Source organism: Carcharodon carcharias, chromosome 2 (genome assembly GCF_017639515.1).
Source record: "Carcharodon carcharias isolate sCarCar2 chromosome 2, sCarCar2.pri, whole genome shotgun sequence".
NCBI classification, from domain to species: domain Eukaryota; kingdom Metazoa; phylum Chordata; class Chondrichthyes; order Lamniformes; family Lamnidae; genus Carcharodon; species Carcharodon carcharias.
The window spans coordinates 161,435,584-161,455,141 of record NC_054468.1 but is presented as its reverse complement, the minus strand read 5'-3'; the positions used below and the strand labels follow the sequence as shown (position 1 = coordinate 161,455,141).

Below are 19,558 nucleotides of genomic sequence, written 5' to 3'. Positions count from 1 at the left end.
GATTCTGAGACTATGGTGTTGAATCTTAATAAAGGAAACTACGATGGTACGAGGTGCGAGTTAGCTATGATGGATTGGGAAACGTTACTTAAAGGGATGACAGTGGATACGCAATGGCCAACATTCAAGGAGCGCATGGGTGAACTGCAACAATTGTTTATTCCTGTCTGGCGCAAAAGTAAAATAGGGAAGGTGGCCAAACCATGGTTTACCAGGAAAATTAGAGATAATATTAGATCCAAAGAAGAGGAATACAAATTGGCCAGTGAAAACATCAGACCTGAGGATAGGGAGCATTTTTGAATTCAGCAAAGGAGGATCAAGGGATTGATTAAGAAGGGGAAAATAGAGTACAAGAGTAAGCTTGCAGGGAACATAAAAACTGACGGTAAAAGTTTCTATTGTTATGTGAAGAGAAAAAGATTGGTGAAGACAAATGTAGGTCCCTTACAGTCAGAAAGAGGGGAATTTATAATGGGGAACAAAGAAATGGCGGACCAGCTAAATACACACTTTGGTCCTGTCTTCACAAAGGAGGACACAAATAACATACCAGAAATGTTGGGGAACACAGGATTTAGTGAGGGGGAGGAACTGAAAGAAATCAGTATTAGTAGGGAAATGGTGTTGGGGAAATTGCTGGGATTGAATGCTGATAAATCCCCAGAGCCTGTTAATCTACATCCCAGAGTACTTAAGGAAGTGGCCCTAGAAATAGTGGATGCATTGGTGTTCATCTTCCGAGATTCTATAGATTCTGGAACAGTTCCTACAGATTGGAGGGTAGCTAATGTAACCCCACTATTTAAAAGGGAAGGTAGAGAGAAAACAGGGAATTATAGACCAGTCAGCCTGACATCGGTAGTGGGGAAAATTCTAGAGTCCATTATAAAAGATTAAAAGCTGAGCACTTGGAAAACAGTTGCAGAATCAGACAGAGTCAGCATGGATTTATGAAAGGGAAATCATGCTTGACAAATCTACTGGAACTTTTTGCAAATGTAACCAGTAGAGTTGATGAGGAGGAGCCAGTAGATGTGGTTTATTTGGACTTTCAGAAGGCTTTTGACAAAGTCCCACATAAGAGATTAGTGTGTAAACCTGAAGCACATGGAATTGGGGGTAGTGTATTGAGATGGACAGAAAACTGGTTGGCAGACAGGAAACAAAGAGTAAGAATAAATGGGTCTTTTTCCAAATGGCAGACAGTGACTAGTGGGGTACCGCAGAGATTGGTGCTGGCACCCCAGCTATTCGCAATATATATTAATGATTTAGATGAGGGAACTAAATGTAATATCTCCAAATTTGCAGATGACATAAAGCTGGATAGGAGGGTGAGCTGTGAGGAGGATGCAGAGATGCTTCAGTGTGATTTGGACTAGCTGAGTGAATGGGCAAATGCAGATACAGTATAATGTGGATAAATGTGAGGTTATCCACTTGGGTAGCAAATACAGGAAGGCCGATTATTATCTGAGTGGTTATAAATTGAGGGGAATGTGCAATGAGACCTGGGTGTCCTTGTACACCAGTCACTGAAGGTAAGCATGCAGGTGCAGCAGGTGGTAAAGAAGGCAAATGTTTTGTTAGCCTTCATAGAGAGAGGATTTGAGTACAGGAGCAGGGATGTCTGGCTACAATTATACAGGGTTTTGGTAAGATCATACCTGGAATATTGTGTGCAGTTTTGGTCTCCTAATCTGAGGAAGGATATTCTTGCTTTAGAGGGAGTGCAGCGAAGATTTACGAGACTGATTCCTGGGATGGCGGGACTGACATATGAGAAGAGATTGAGTCAGTTAGGATTATATTCGCTAGAGTTCTGAAGAATGAGGGGGGATCTCATAAAAACCTATAAAGTTCTAACAGGACTAGACAGGGTAGATGCAGGAAGGATGTTCCCAATGGTTGGGGATTCCAGAACCAAGGGTCACAGTCTGAGGATACGGGGTAGACCATCTAGGACTGAGATGAGGAGAAATTTCTTAACCCAAAGAGTGGTGAGCCTGTGGAATTCACTACCACAGAAAGTAGTTGAGGCCAAAACATTGTATGTTTTCAAGAAGGAGTTAGATATAGATCTTGGGGCGAAAGGGATCAAAGGATATGGGGAGAAAGCGGGAGCAGGCTATCGAGTTGGATGATGAGCCATGATCATAATGAATGGCGGAGTAGGCTTGAAGGGCTGAATGGCCTACTGCTGCTCCTATTTTCTATGTTTCTTTAGCAAATTGAATTCAATGCAGAGAGTGTAATGTAATATATTTTAGTAGGAAGAATGAGAAGAGATAATGTAAAATAAAGGACACAGTTTTAAAAAGGGTGTAGAAACAGAGCGACCCAAGAAAGTGGTTAAAAAGGCAAACAAAATTCTGGGCTTTGGAGGGATAAAGAACAAAAAAGGAAGTTATGGTGAAACATTTTGGCCTCTGTGTCAAAATATGAGCACTTTAGGAAGGACATGAAGGCCTTAGAGAGGGTGTAGAAAAGATTTAGGGAATGGTTCCAGGGATGAGGGACTTCAATAATATGGATGGCTGGGGTTGTTCTCCTCAGGTAAGAGAAGGCTGAAATGAGCTTTGATAGAACTGTTCACGATCATGAAGTGCATAGGCAGAGTAGATAGGGAGAAACTTTTTCCCATTAGAGGAAGGTTCAATAACCAGAAAACACTGATTTAAGGTCATTGGCAAAAGAACTAACGACAACATGAGAAAAATACTTTTTGAGTGGTTCAGATCTGGAATGCACTACCTGCAGGTGAGGTGGAGACCGGTACAATTGGGGCTTTCAAAAGAGAATTAGATAAGCACGTGAAGTGAGAAATTTTGCAAAGCTATAGGGAAAGAACAGGATAATGGGACTGGTTGAGTTGCTCTTAAAAGAGGAACAGTAGGGACACTACAGGCTGAATGGCCTCCCCTGCTGTTACCATTCTATCCTATGGTTAGCAAGCAGAAGCGGTATATTCCAAAGCAGGGGCCCAGTTGTTGCTAACCTCTTCATTAATTTCCTGAAGAAAGGACTTCTCATTTCTATATGGTACCCGATATGATGACCTAGCAAAGTAGAGACAAATCTCAGAAAACCTAATCAGTTAGAATCACAGTGAATGCCGCACTGAAGTCAAAACCAGTGACTTTCGAATTGGAAATTGAGTGCTTGACTTTGTACTGACTTTCTTCTGGACAGTCTTATTGTCGTAACTAAATGTTCATGAAGAAAGTGCTTGATATAAACGTTATTAGTCATAAGATTATGAAATAAGAGATTCAACTTTAACAATTATTACTGTGCCTGCTTTGGTATATCCAAAGCTCATTGAGCCAATGTTATCTTATTTTGCAGATTGGACAAATACAAACCAAACTCTTCAAAATCCCACAAAGACAATTTTGACTTTGAAGCACACGTTTATTTTGATGATTCTTTTCATCTCACCAGTCCAGATAACAATGTGCAGGAAAGAGTTGTGAATCAATATGTGAAGAACCTCATTTGCATAATGGAGGACATTTACAAGTACTGGAACTATCTTACATTCAGTATGAATTCCTGTTTATATAAATAAAACTCATAATAATGTCGACAAGCCCCTGACCACCAGCTGCATTTTATGTTAGGAAATGAGCTTGGAAACTAGATATCAATTTGTGACAAGTTTCAGGACTGCCTTCGGCATTCTTTTGGATACAATGACGCTAGTGACCCTAAGTACATGATCGAGTGCTTTATGCTCATGTTTGTCCTCATGCTGCCTAATGTCTAACTATGTGAGAGGTTATCCCAGGGTGAACCAATAGGACTCCCTAGTAATCTGCCTATACTGAGTTTTTCACATGTACACTTCTGCATTTCCTGAAGGTGGACTGAAAGATTTTGAGAATCATTGATCTGCTTAACCTTATGTGAACATACAGAATAACATACAGAACAGCAAATTCCACTTATTTCAATCAATTTCAATTCTTTCTTTGTAAAATAGGAAAAATTTAACTGTGAGCCCTAATCACTTTCATAAGCTGACTATCTGTCTTTAGAATCCATTTCTTTCAGAACAACTTTGAACTGCAAAAGTTGACCTGAATTTTAGTTTCCAACCCCAGCTATATAAATTGCCATTTGCAGTCTAACTGTCTCCATGTCCCTTTGTCTTTTTCCTCTATGACCTGGCCAGTGATTCTAAGTTCCTCCCCATTCAGTAATTCACCAGTAAGCCTGCCAATAACATTGGTTACTTACCCCTTCTCCCATTAGGATATGAGGTTAAAGAAAAGGGAAAGAGACTATCCTGACTAATGGGCTTAAGCATCTGTTTCAAATAGAAAATGAGCCATGACATTCCACAGACAGGTTTCTTTAGCTTTATTACACACCTTCAATGCTTGCAGCCTGAGTCATTTTTAAATCTGTTAAAATTTACTTTGCTTGAAAACACATTTAAAAATAACTCAAACTCAAATCCACTCAGTAAGAGAAAAAAACTATAGATATCAGACCCCTTATTTGGCGTCCCAAAATTCGAAATGGCCTGAAAACCGGCTACATTCATAGCTGGCACCACGAGTAGCAATTTAAATAGATTTTTCTTTATTTTTTTCATACTTTTGTACATGCTAGGCCTAGGATCCAAAATCCATAAAATCCCCAAATCCAGCACACGTCCAGTCCGAAGCTTCCCGGATACATGGTCTGGTACCTGTATTTACTTGATACCATAATTCACCAGGATTGGGGAGTAGCGGTAATGTCACTGAGTTAGCAATCCAGAAGCCTAGGCTGATGCCTTGAGGATATGGGTTCTTATTCCCCAATAACAGCTGATGGAATTTAAATTCAATTAATAAATCTGGGATATAAAGCTGGTCTCTGCAATTTTGACCATGACCGTTACCACTGATTGTTATAAAGGCCCAACTGATTTGCTAATGTCCTATAGGGAAAGGCAATCTACCATCCTTTCTTAGTCCAATCTACATGTGATTCCAGAACCACAGCAATGTGGTTGACTTTCAAATGGCCTACCAAGCCAGTCAAGGGGAAATGTGAACGGGCCTTGCCAGTGATGCCCACATCCCATGAAAGAATTAAAAAATTGATTCAAGGTGTGAAATGTCTGAACCAAAGCAAAATGTTTATTCTATAAATGTACAGATTCATAAAACATGGACAATACTTATTGCAATTATAGGTTAGTATAGCCCAGAATTACAAAATGGATACATTTAATCCAAATGCATTTAAGTTAGTAATTGTTCAGTTAATAGAACACATAAAAATATTTGACTAACTTTATTATCCATTACTTTCTGACAGTATTTTAATAATGGCTGTTAACTGTAGCAATATCTTATCTAAATATTGGAACAAACAAATATGACATGATAGAAATAAGAACAGTGAGCCTTGTCTAACCTTACATAAGTATCCACTTAAAGTATAATCATCATTACACCTTTTAAAAACTAAAAGAATGGGATTAATAGAATGTAATTTATCCTTTTGTTTGTTCCTCACAACTGTGCCAATTTAATTTTGAAGTCTGTTTTTGTTTAAGCAGGTAATATCATCAATGGGAGGGGGAACATTTCAGAGGGTGTTAGTTTTAAGGAGCTATGCGAACATACAGTTGTAACAGTAAGACTGCTGCAGCACCATGGCTGTATGTAACATGTATCTGTCACACTCCTGAGGAACTTGTAATTAATTTTTTGAAATTAAACTCCTTATTATGCAGGATATTTTCACGTGAAAAGCAGACTTTGAAGGATGAAGAAGATGAGGAATTGGTAAAGCAAACCATAATGGAGACGCCTTATGGTGGAAGAATCACCTACACCCTTCCATATGGAAACACACTATATGTTCATCTGAAAGACAAGCAGAAAATTCGGCACAAGAAGAGATGGTCTCAAGTACGTTTAAATAATGAATAGAGTATAAAATTAAAGCAAGTCATACATTTAGAAATGTGGAGCAGAAATCATTCCTACTAAACCTGAAAACTCATACAGCAAGATGTTAAATATATGATAGTCTGGGGCTTTAAATCAGAATTTCACCTGCTGCTCTGAGACTGTGTACCAGGTTCCCCTCATGTGTTTTCTGCTCTCCTATTCACATTATTGAACCTGTTATTCTACTTTAGGAAAGGATGAGGTATTCTTTTTTGCAGAAAATAAAGCCTGACATTTTTAATGTAACGGAGAGATATGTCAAAGAAAATTTTTCACTGAAATATATCCAACACTAAAATAAACATAACACAAAATCTAAAATATATTTTTCACTGTAACCTGACCCAATAACACGATGGTCAGAATCTGTAATTCTCAATGTTTATAATTATATTGACAAACCACTTCCTCTTTAATACAATCTTATTACAATAATACAATACCATGACAGTGTTGTAACGAATTTTAAGGGAGTTCTGAATTTCAGGGTGTGGCTGTCACTTTGTAAGCAAAGAAAAAGCATACTAAGCTTTTCATTCAGGAGTGTGTTACTACTTCTAAGGAAATACCCTCTGGTAATAATAAGACTTCTGCTATATAATACTGCTGACAGTGTTTTCCGAGCAGTTCGGTTTAAGTACTTAGCTGTTCAGCTAATGCATTTAGTAGGTATCATGGCTCACTGAGAAGTAAACAATAAAAATGTGTAAGATCAGAATAGTTTTAGATATGGTTTAAATCAAAATCATAACCTCAAGTAACTAAAGCATTTAAGGTTCAAATGATAAGACTCACATTTTGCCAACTTAAAAAGCATTAGACTTTATTTGGCATGTTATCTTTATTTGTGTTGTACATTCTTAGTGTCCATTTGTCTGTGGATGCTGCTGCTTTCAATACTGTGATGAATCATGAAAAATATCTTCCAGCAGGCTACAGAGTTATAACAATAGATGCCATTATATAAAGTAGTAGAAGCCCACAGCACAGAAGGAGCCCATTGCGCTTGTGCTGACCTTCTGAAAGAGCTATCCATTAGATCTACTGGTACTTGCCTGCTCCTTCCCCATAGCCATACAAATTTTCCTTTGCTCGTATACAATTCCACCTTGAAAGTTACTACAGTAAATCCACACCATAACTTATGGTTGCATTCCTGAAAATCACTACTCTAAATGAATCAAGTTTATGTGAATTATGGTTTCCCATAGGAATCAATGTTTAAATTGAGGCTAGCTTCCGTCAGACATTTCTCATCTGAAAAAAACAATGTACAAGTTGAAATACTGTACCACATGTGCAGCACTGTGCATTCTAAGCTGGAATAACTTGCAAAATAAAATAAATCACTAAATATAAAATAAATCCTGTAAAAAAAATCAAATTAGGTAACACTTCCCAGTCTCTGTCTCTTATAGGCAGTCCCTTGGGTTTGGGGAAGATGTGCTTCCACTCTGGCTTGATGGGTTGGGCAGGTGTTTGACTTCTTCATGGATGCTTTGAGGACATCTCTGAAGCGTTTCAGTGGAGGTGGCTTTGACTGATTTAGAACCTCGATGCTGGGCATGTTGGCAAGTGGGATAACCTGGCTGTTGCACTGTAAGGGATAGCCCAAGCACTCTAGCAATATCGATTGCTTATTCCCCAGCCTCAAGATGTTTTAAAACATCAAATTTCACTGCTGATTTAAAAGACTCTCCCACAGCAAAACTCCAGAATTTAATAAACTCTGCCTTTGGATGCCTTTTTTTCAAAAAGGGATCAATGTTGCCTTGAATACCACACTACTCAATGACGCTGACCCGACAGGACCTGATGTTGCATGACGGCAGCTGATTGTGTGATGATGTGAGAAGAACCTTTATACTGGAAATCAGGACTTATATCAGGGAAACAGGACCTAAAACAAATACTGCATTCTAATGAATCAACTTAAATTGGGGCAACTTAAAACAAGGTCTTACTGTTTCGAATCTGCTTCTATCCACCAGGTCACAACAACTTGCTGCAGAGAAAAGTTTTCCATCTTTCCTCTGTTTGTTCACCAATTATCCCTTTAACCTTCTGCTCATTTTGTGGGACAGCGCTCAATTAACGGTGCCTTAGTATCAGATCTGATTTCCAGGAGGTTTATTGGACATGCTGTTTGGTGATTTGGAAGGTTTGAGGTGTTTAGGGCAGCTGCATTCAAATGAGATGGTCTGTGCTTGATCCAAAATTGTCAAGTGAGTTGCAGAAATAGACTTAGAAGCCTTCAAATGGTTCCCCAAAGGCATGTGAGATCAAAGTTGTCTTTGACTGTCAATGTTGATGTTAGTAGTAAAGTTCTTTTGAAATCTTCTCAAGGTCTGAGGCACATAAGGTACGGAGATATAAATTTGAAGCCTAATCAGATATATTTGACTCCTGAACATTGTTAGTAACTTGGTCGAGAACTGGAAAATAATCACCTCCAAAGCAACAAAGCATGCCTCTGTGCATGCTAGCATTTTTTGCTTGTATCTTGTATGCTTCTTTTCAGATCATGTACATGTATTATCTGCTGGGATGGAAGTTAAATAGAAAGTATATTACCCTATCAGAAAAATTTGAAGATGAAATGTCCACTGCAAATGCCTTAAAGGTAAAAAAAAATGAGATTCACATTCTAATGCCTCAAATTATGATGTGCAATAGCAATTTATAGGGTGTGTTTCTCTCTCCAGTTAGCATTTTAGCTGATGCCTTGATCTGTTTGTATTAAACAGGAAGGGGTGAATTGTAAACTCCAAACAACAGATGGGCTTGAGTCAAGTGATGATAAAATGTAAAAAATCTCAAGCTTGACTCCTATCCCCTTCCCATTTTGGGTTGAACAGAGATGAGACAAGGAACAGGCTGCCTGCTTGCTCCCAGAATATGGGTTGATAACTTAGACATTTTAATGAGGCTGGCAGTTGTTAAACCCTGGCCGGACAGGTTTCTCAGGCCTCAGGAAACCTGATAGCTCAAGGTTAGGTGATGACATCTTTGGAGAGAATGTGGAAGTATACCTGCATTTGGAGCAGGTATATTTCTCCTAGCTCTCAAGCTTGCTTACTTCCCTTGGGTCAGTTGCCCCTACCATCTGCACCTGGCCCCGCTGGACAAATTCCCCCATGCAGTGTTGGGGATCAAATTTAACTGGGACCAGACCCCTTCCTTTGATCAGGAATGAGACTCTCCTCGTCCCAAAGATTGAACCCTACCTTGGATTTCATCCCTTGCTGGGGTTGGGATCAGACTGAGCATCCCCCACCTCCCTCTTAAACTCTCTGGCCAGGATTTTACGGCCCCTCCCGCCTGGCTGGATATTACAGTCCTGCTGAACTGAATGGAGATTTAAATGGCTCGCCACATCCGCTGGGGCCGTAAAATCCTGCCCTTTCAGTAGCAGCTGCATGCTTCATACCTACGCTGGAGAGCTCTCCATCCAATTGGAAGTCACACCTTGCATTCAAGCTGACTTCCGGGAGGTGATCCTCTCAAAGAGAACAGGAATTCTGTTTATCCTGTCCAAAACCCTGCATCCTCTGTCCCCTGCTTGCCAAACTCACCGTGTCAGTATTGGGATTTTTATGTCTCTGGTAAATAGAAATGTTATGTAAACAAGCTATTTGCATGCTTCTATCATACAGTAATTTTCAGACCTTTCTATTCAAAAGCATAATAAATCTCATGTTTTTTTATATTCATTTTGTTGAAAAGATTGAGAAGGAGAACACATACATTCTGGCCTTGGATGGCGACACTGACTTCCAACCCTCAGCTTTAATCTTGTTAGTTGACAGGCTGAGACGATATCCCCATGTCGGGGCTGCATGTGGTAGAATACATCCAACTGGAACTGGTATGAAGTTATATTTAGCTTTCTACGCAACCTTATTCAATATCTTTACTTACTTGCAAAGTACATAACACAGAAGAAAAAATATAAGTCATGACTTATAGATTGCTACATGTGTTTATAGGAATAAAAAAAAAATGGTGTTTCCACAGTTATTTGCATTTTAAGTAAAATATTTAAACTGTGTTGTGAACCAAAGCAATCACTCACCTTTCCATCTGTACAACAAAGAACAGTAAATGAGCAAACCCATTGATTAAGAGCTTCTGAAATTCTAAGTTCCATCACAAGTTATTACATTTAAAAATTCCAGTTTTGCATTTAGTTACAAAAAAAAATTCCATTGGCAAAAAGATTAGAATTTGTTTAATATCACAGTATTTAAACCCTGGGTATTTAAACCATTGGGGGAAACGCTGGATCATTGCTGGGAAGATAAGCCATGCCTCCTTTTTACAGCACTAGCTGCAGTACTTAAGCAGCTTCTCAGTGTGTTAGTGAATGAGTGCATGAGCGAATGGGTGAGCGAATGGGTGAATGACTGGGTGAATGTGTAAGTGTGGAACTGAGTAGGCTGTCAGCTGGGTATGTGGCAAGTGGGTAGGGTGGTAGCTGGGTAGGATGGTGGGTGGGTGAGCGGGTAGTTGAGCCATGGGTGTAGTCAGTCAGGTCAGGAGGGGTTTCAGGTTGGGCGGGAGTCAGGGGGTTGGGGCATCAGATGGTGGGGGCTAGTCTGGTTGGGCTGGGGGCGAGTCAGGTGGTGGAGACGAGTCAGGTCAGGTCAGAGAGGGGGTCAGGGAGGTAGTCGGGGGATGGGTCGAGAGGAGAGTCATGTGTCGGGGGGGGGGGGGGTGGTCAGTTGTGTACTTAGACTTGGACTTTTCTGTCTGATGTTTCCTGGGTAACTATCCAGGTAAGTAAGTCAGAATTGTCTAAAGTCTCTGACTCTAATTCAGAGGGTCCCAGAGAGTAGGGAAATTTCCTATTGGAAATTTAAGTTTCCCGGGCAGTTCTCACAGTGTCGTTGCATTGGGATCTCTGCAGTGTCCCGAAGTGCATCTTTGGAGACATGTCTGGTCACTGACAATCCAAGACCGGAAGATCTGGGCCATTATTGGAGTAAGTGAATGGGGAAAACTGCGACAAAAAAAATCCACTTTGGACCTTAAAAAATAGAACAAGTTGCTTTCTAACTATTGAAAAGTTAGAAACAGTGGAGGCCCAAAGAGACTTGGGGGTCCGGTACATAGTCATTAAAATGCCATGAACAGGTACAGAAAATATTCAAAAAATGCAAACGGAATAGTGACATTTTCATCTGGAGGATTAGAATTCAAGGGGGTTTAAGTTATATTCCACTCACACAAAACCCTGGTTAGACCATACCTGGAGCACCATATTCAGTTCCGTAACCATGGGCCAGAGTGTGAATCTCAAGTCGGGTCATTTCCCTGACATCATGTTCCTGCCTCTTGTATAAACACACATGCACACATTATTTTCCCCTGGGGATTCATGGTCGGGCTGGAGTCAAGGATGCTGCTTCCCGAAGCACGACCAAGGTGGGAGTGGAGGAGGTGGGATTGGAGGAGAGCAGGTGTCAAGGCTGGCAGGTTAGAAGACTCACATCAATTTTCTGGGACATCAGCCTACTTCAATTCATGATTATTAGGCACCTTACCTATCACCCCCATTATCCAATCCCATGCCCCCTCCATTCCTCCTCATAGCTCTCCATGCTCTCATTCCTCCTTCATGCCTGCTCATCATTCACTGTACCCACTCACTCAATATGGACAGAACTCATGAGCCCTATAATAACACCATAGAATGCTCATGAAACCATCAAAGTGAACAGTTGTTCATTCAAACTCCACTTGTAAAATAAACTTTCTCTTAAGTACTCATATGTCTGTCAAAACAAACAAATAGCTATGGAAAACAGCTTCAAAGAAACATTAAATAAGTATTAAAACTGTCATTGAAACAAAGTTCATAGTCCCCTTAAAAGCTTTGCAATCAGCCCCTGCTCAGCTAAATCCATGAGTAAGATTTGGAACTTAGCCAGGCATTTATAATGAGATTTCATTGCACAGTTTTATATATAAAGCTTCCAGAGCTAAATACAATAGAGCCTTTGAAATTGACTGAACAGATGTCTAACCATGCGCTTTCAATCAAAGAAGTCAGGCATCTGTTCAGTTTTCTCAAAGGCTTAACAGATATCTGGACTTTAAATCAATGTAAAAATCAAAGCACAGGATCTAGTTGACACATTAATATCTGATTCTCAATAGGGGAAAATGCATAAGAACCCTTTAGCTACTGGAGAAATTTATCAAATGCATACGAACACTTAGACAATACTGATCAATTTAATAGCCACTTACTTTTTAAGGACAGAATCCTATGATCAGTTACTGAATTAAAGCATACCTAACTTGTCATATGGAATCTAACTAGGACATTTGAAGTTGACAACACCTTTTAAACATTTCTGTCGAAAGGTTGTTGACTGCACAACAGGCTCCACAGCAAGGTTCATGAATTGACTGATCTGACTTGTTTCACTCAGGCTTCAAGAACCCACCCACCTCGCTGAAGCTCTCAAACTCAGGGAAACTCAAATTGAGGCAGGCATTTAAAAAGATAAAAACAAAAACAGAATTACCTGGAAAAACCCAGCAGGTCTGGCAGCATCGGCGGAGAAGAAAAGAGTTGACGTTTCGAATCCTCATGACCGTTCAGCAGAACTGGGTGAATCCAAGGAGAGGGGTGAAATATAAACTGGTTTAAGGTGGGGTGGCGGGGAGGGGGGGGGGGGCGGTGTTGGGTAGGGGGAGAGAAGTGGAGGGGGGGTGGTGTGGTTGTAGGGACAAGCAAGCAGTGATAGGAGCAGATAATCAAAAGATGTCACAGACAAAAGAACACAGAGGTGTTGAAGTTGGTGATATTATCTAAACAAATGTGCTAATTAAGAATGGATGGTAGGGCACTCAAGATATAGCTCTAGTGGGGGTGGGGGGGGCATAAAAGATTTAACAATAATGGAAATAGGTGGGAAAAGAAAAATCTATATAAATTATTGGTAAAAACAAAAGGAAGGAGGAAGAAACAGAAAGGGGGTGGGGATGGAAGAGGGAGGTCAAGATCTAAAGTTGTTGAATTCAATATTCAGTCTGGAAGGCTGTAAAGTGCCTAGTCGGAAGATGAGGTGCTGTTCCTCCAGTTTGCGTTGGGCTTCACTGGAACAATGCAGCAAGCCAAGGACAGACCAGGAGAAGGCGTGAGGGTGGATGCGCGGGAGATGGGCCGGACACAGTTGAGGGCCCTGTCTCCTCCCTCCCAGAAACATGATAGGGTCCCCCTTGTCCTCACTTATCACCCCACCAGCCTCCGCATTCAAAGGATCATCCTCCACCATTTCCGCCAACTCCAGCATGATGCCACCACCATACACATCTTCCCTTCACCCCCCGGCGGGATTCTGTAGGGATCGTTCCCTCCGGGACACCCTGGTCCACTCCTCCATCACCCCCTACTCCTCAACCCCCACCTATGGCACCTCCCCATGTCCACGAAAAAGATGCAACACCTGCCCCTTCAATTCCTCTCTCCTCACCGTCCAAGGGCCCAAACACTCCTTTCAAGTGAAGCAGCATTTCACTTGTATTTCCCCCAACCTAGTCTACTGCATTTGTTGCTCCCAATGCGGTCTCCTCTACATTGGAGAGACCAAACGTAAACTGGGCGACCGCTTTGCAGAACACCTGCGGTCTGTCCGCAATAATGACCCAAACCTCCCTGTCGCTTGCCATTTTAACACTCCACCCAGCTCTCTTGTCCACATGTCTGTCCTTGGCTTGCTGCATTGTTCCAGTGAAGCCCAACGCAAACTGGAGGAACAGCACCTCATCTTCCGACTAGGCACCTTACAGCCTTCTGGACTGAATATTGAATTTAACAACTTTAGATCTTGAGCTCCCTCCTCCATCCCCACCCCCTTTCTGTTTCTTCCCCCTTCCTTTTGTTTTTTCCAATAATTTATATAGATTTTTCTTTTCCCACCTATTTCCATTATTTTTAAATCTTTTATGCCCCCCCCCACCCCCACTAGAGCTATACCTTGAGTGTCCTACCATCCATTCTTAATGAGCACATTTGTTTAGATAATATCACCAACTTCAACACCTGTGTTCTTTTGTTCTTTTGTCTGTGACATCTTTTGATTATCTGCTCCTATCACTGCTCGCTTGTCCCTACAACCACACCACCCGCCTCCACTTCTCTCCCCCCACCCAACACCCCCCCCAACCAAACCCCCCCCACCCCACCTTAAACCAGTTTATATTTCACCCCTTTCCTTGGATTCACCCAGTTCTGTTGAAGGGTCATGAGGACTCAAAACGTCAACTCTTTTCTTCTCCGCCGATGCTGCCAGACCTGCTGAGTTTTTCCAGGTAATTCTGTTTTTGTTTTGGATTTCCAGCATCCACAGTTTTTTGTTTTTATCTCTTTATTTAAAAAGATAAACCCAATGTTACTTTGAGTGCGTGCCGGGTCACAACCCACCACATTATCTGTGCCAGTCAAGATGGCGGCCAGCAGGAATTGGCTAGGAAATTTATTTGGCCACCCTGACATCCAGCCCCTTGGGGAATTGGGGAGGATATATTGGCTTGGAGGGAGTACAGCATAGATTTACTGGAATGATGCCTGGACTCCAAGGGTTAAGTTATGAGGCAAGCCACAGATTTGGGTTGTATAATCTGGAATTCAGAAAATTAAGGACTGATTTTATTGAATTTATCATGACATTAAGGGGAATTGATAGGATAGATGATGTTATGATGTGGCAGACAATGTGTGCCAGGCAGGCCGAATCCACAAGGGAAACTTGGTCACCCTGTCACAATGGTTTTGCAGTTTGTATTTATTACAAGAAGATGTGTGCACTGAATTCAGAAGTAATGAGTTCACTAGGAGCTTTAGAGATTTTAAAAAATTAAATTAAAACATTTATTAACAAAATAAATTTCAAGCACATACATATGAGTGCTAATATTTAATACTAAAACAACTCCTAAAATTCCTAATTAAACTGATTCCCTGTTACACACCCCCTTTAAGGCAACAGTCCAAAGCAGATTTTAGATTTTTTTTTAAAAACCCAGAAAGTTAACACAGAACCCACTTGACAATGGAATTCCAAATGAATTTTACTGGACATAACAGACATATGCACAAATGGCTGGAGGATTCTTCAAGGCTGTTTTACCTACTTCTGTTAAATCTTACATGCCCTCCAACATAGCCTTTCATCCTCCTTTATATATGTTTCTCTCTCGTTAATATGTAAATTCTATTGCTCCATATATCTTTGGAATTCTAGTGTTCCTATAATATAAAAATTTTCATGCTGCTAATATTGTCAGTAACCTTTGGGGAAAATATAAACACACTCCCTAGCCTTGCTTATCTGACTAGTTGTAAACAGACAAACACCCCTTTGAAATTCAAACAATCCCTTCACCTATCTAAAGGATGCAAATTCCCTTCGCATCTTATATGCTAAGACAGCATTCATGTTTACTCATTAGCATTTCAAGTACATTTCTACATATAGCTTCTATTGATGATTACAAGCTTGCAGTCTACCTGACTCCAAAAGTAATTAAATCACACAAACAGAGCCATCTAGGTGATAGAAATCGTAGATTTGGAATGGACCATTGCAGATGCCTTGGCAGACTGTTGCATTGCATTTTATAGATGGTACACAGCGCTGTCATTGTGCAGCAGGATTTAAAGCACCTGCTGCAATTTAATGCTGACCAGTGATTACTTCCCTTCTGTAAATCCTCTCCCAGCAATCTCATCACCTCTAATCTCACCCCCCCCCCCCCACCACTATGCAATCTCTTTAACACCCTCGACCTCATTTCCCCCTTACAATCTTTTCTAGGGCCTGAATTTTTCCCGCGCTGGGTAGGCTGGGCAGGAGCGGGCAGGGGCAGTCGTGGAGCCGCCCGCCGCCCGTGGTCGGCTCCGCATCGCCATTTTAGGCAGGCGGGTCAATTAAGTCCCACCCAGTGTAATACGTGATCGGTAGCACTGAGCTCTACCTGTGTGGGTGGGGGGAGGAAGATGAGTCGGGTCCAACACTCTTTCACGCATGCGCTCAGTGGTAGCACTCTCACTTCTGAGTCAGCAGGTTGTGGGATGTATTCCAGAGACTGAGGCACAAAATCTGGACCGACACTCCAATGCTGCAGTGTCAGAAGTGCTGAAGTTGTGAAATGTTGTCTATAAATGCAAGTCCTCTCCCTTTTCCTTTATATTTTAACATTATGATGGTGATAATTGGGCATGCAGTTTGTTCAAAATAAAGCAGGTGAATTTTATTTGTCCTGAGTATTTTAAAAAAAGACAATGGGCAGAATTTTATGCCTCACAGGCGGACACGTACCTGACCCGAACAGACATAAAATAGCGTGAGGTGATGCCGGGCGAGCGTGCTTACATCATCCCTGCACACAAGCAATCTTCAGGTTGGCGGGCACATGCGGGCATTGGAGCCACACCTGCCAACAATTAAAAAGCCACTTAAGGCCATTAAAAAAGCAATTGTTCACAATTTTACGTTGCCCATGAAATTTTGCAATTGTTGCATGGGCAGGCAGGCAGCCAACCTTTAAGGAAACTTCATCAAGGATGGGATAAAAGAGGTCAATAGCATTGCCATCGTGAGGAGTGAGAAGTTTAGGAAAAAGTTTGCTGCTGAATGTTATTTGAACTTGATAGCTTCATCTCTATTTTGAACTTCACTTTTAGCATTTCTAGGCTTCATCTCAGGACTCATTGGTGTCTCCAAAGAGGGTTTTGACCATGTAGGCTCTTCCAGGTACCAGACAGCCTTCTGTTACCCTGGCAAGGGGGATTGTGGTCTCCACTGTTGGCATCTCCTCTAAGGTCAAAGAGGGGGGCAGAAAGGAGAGGAGGCCAGGTATCCCAATGCAGCTTCCAGGGGAGAGGCGCAGGAACAACGAGCTCAGGGCCAGCAGGTAGTGCAAGGTGGAACGGGTTGGAGATGCCACCACTATTCTGCTGCCAGGATTTACAGGCAGCGATGCAGCTGCCTCAAAACATCTGAAGTGCAGTGCTGAAGGAGGCTCCGCCTCTCCAGGGAGACCGTGACCTCCATTTGTCATATGATTGGCCCTGAGATCAGGTCCAACTGTGTGGGTGGACACCCCATGCCAGTTGCTGTGAAGGTCACAGTGGCCCTAAACTTCCATGCCTCTGGCTCATTCCAGGAGCCAGTGGGGGATCTTTGTGGAGTCTCCCAATCAGCTGAGCACAGTTGCGTCAAGCTGGTGACTGATGCTCCATTCAGGCGGGTAATGACATTTATTCATTTCCGTACGCAGCGATTGCTGGCTTCCCTCTTGGCCAGGGTATAATCGACTGCACACATGTGGCCATCAGGGCATCAGCAGGTCAGCCAGGTGCCTTCATCAACAGGAAGGGTTATAACTCCATGAACGTGCAGATAGCTTGTCACCACAAGGTGCAGATTCTGCAAGTCTATGCAAGGTACCCTGACACCTCCCATGACACTTGTATCCTCAGACAGTCCTAGGTGCCGAGGCTATTCAGTGCTCCAGCCTGACTGGGTGGATGGCTGCTGGGTGACAAGGGCTATCCCTTGAAAAGGTGGCTGAAGATGTCTCTCCACCACCCAAGCAGAGCCATGCCTCCACAAGTGCGGTGATAGAGAGGACCATAGTTATTCTGAAGATGCGCTTCTGATGCCTGGACCATATGGGGGGAGCACTGCAATACCCTCCAGAGTGGGTGGCACTGATAGTGGTTGCATGCTGCACTCTCCACAATCTGGTTCTGGCAAGCGGGGACCCACTGGAGGAAGAGGATCTTGAGGCAGCTCCACAGGACACAGAGGATGACTCCAGTGGTGAGTCAGAAGAGGAGCATGGTGAGGAGAATGCTGAACACATGGAGGCAGACCTCTGGATCCTTCAGGGAGGCAGGGACACCTTGATCCAACGCTCCTTCAGCTAGACTGCCAAAGATCTGCTTCCACCTCATGTCAGGGCTGCTGACTCCAGCCAGGATGTTTGAAATGAACCTCTCATTTGAACACAAAGTCCACTCAGTGCCTGGGCAATAAAGTTTAGGGCCGTTCACCTCCAGCATTACATACTGGCATATCCTGCACATGCAAAACAAGTGAAGCCTACTCAGGCCATAAAGACAAAAAGCAAAATTTATATCATGCTGACACTCACATGAAATGAACATAACTATATATGGTGTTAGTGGTCACACCAGTAAACATCTAAACAAAACATGGCCTCTTGTGCTCATAGTGCCTTAAAACTTATGTTTGCGAGTGCTGCATCTTTTTGTCCCCAACCTACCCTGCTCGCTGGCAGCAGGATTAGAGACAGCCTGCTGACTCTGCTGTCATGTTGGCCTTGGTGACCTTGGCCCCCGTCCTCTGGCCAGTGGAGCCTGTGCTGGCCCCGACCGGGATGGAGTGGCCAGTGCCACGGCTGGCATCTCCCCAGTCATCACAGCCTCATCAGATGCCATGGTCACTGGCAGAGTGGAGACGGAGCTACTGTCGTCACCCAGAGTGCTCTGAGAGAAGCCCGCAGAGAGTACAACAGATTGTGTACCAACATGAGGTTGCTCTGGACCTCCCTACTTGCCATTGATATGTGGGCACCTAGCTGGGACACTGGGTGCCTCATCCATCTCCCACACTGGCACTCACCACCTGAGGTCATTGCCTTTGTGAAGGCTTGCAGGTCCGAGTGCAACCCTAGAAACCCCTGCTCTGTCCATGGAGCTGCCTCTCTCAAAGAAGGAGGCAGTGCGCTCTGCAATGAGGGTCAACACAGTACTTATGCTCTGCATTGACTCCTCCACAATGGAGACCATGGCATGTATACCCTCATGAATCTCCGCCAGATCCTCTCGCACATCCCACTGGACATCCAGCAGCTGCCGCCTAATGGACGACTCCAGAGGCTCACCTGTCTTTGACAGGTTTTGTCCTGGTCTCCAGCAGTCCACTGACTGCTGGCACCCTGGGCACTTTCTGCCTCCGACTGCTCCTCAAGCAAATGTGCCTCACTGCGGTGCAGCAACATTCTAGCCAATGATCTAATGCTCACTGAGGTGCTGGTATCTGCACTGGCGCCTGGTTCAGAGAGTGGATGTGACGCAGGTGCATTTTAAGTCCCGTGGTCCTCTGGCATCAAGGGTGGCTCTTCAGGGTCCTGCGCTCGAGTGCAAGCTGGCGAATCAAAGGGAGAACAATGACATATCATTAGTTTAAGTCATCACACTGTCACTGTGCATGCCAGGCTCCCTGGTGAGACAGTGGAGATCTGCATCATGATGCCATCATCTTTTAATGATCAATGGGGACTCCAGTTTTGAGGCTCCCATCAGTGAAGAGACTACACAAAAATGTTTACACAATCTGACACTCTCACTGCACTCTTACCTTCCTCAGAGACCCCTGCCTCTCCACAACCGGCTGACCAAGGTGGGTGGCGGGACTCTAGTTCAAGGCATCCGTTTTGTACCTCGTCAAAATTAGGTTTGGGAGGCCTCAGCCTGTCCTTGACCACTCGATGGTGTTATGACTACTCTTCTGAAAGGGAAGGGGAACATTGGTTAGTCCACTCCCTACTTACAG

General features: G+C 42.9%; 1 protein-coding gene across 3 annotated transcripts in view; it reads left to right on the top strand.

The window, feature by feature from the left end:
* The window catches only part of LOC121289240 (chitin synthase chs-2-like), a 67,463-nt gene that overhangs the window by 22,616 nt on the left and 25,289 nt on the right, over nt 1-19,558 (top strand). For 2 of the 3 annotated variants that reach the window (XM_041208476.1, XM_041208486.1), the window contains exons 6-9: nt 3,352-3,525; nt 5,741-5,918; nt 8,482-8,583; nt 9,687-9,828. In XM_041208476.1, the coding sequence (XP_041064410.1) occupies nt 3,352-3,525; nt 5,741-5,918; nt 8,482-8,583; nt 9,687-9,828 (596 nt within the window). The remainder of the gene's footprint in view (nt 1-3,351; nt 3,526-5,740; nt 5,919-8,481; nt 8,584-9,686; nt 9,829-19,558) is intronic. The other variant, XM_041208495.1, reaches the window with a different exon arrangement.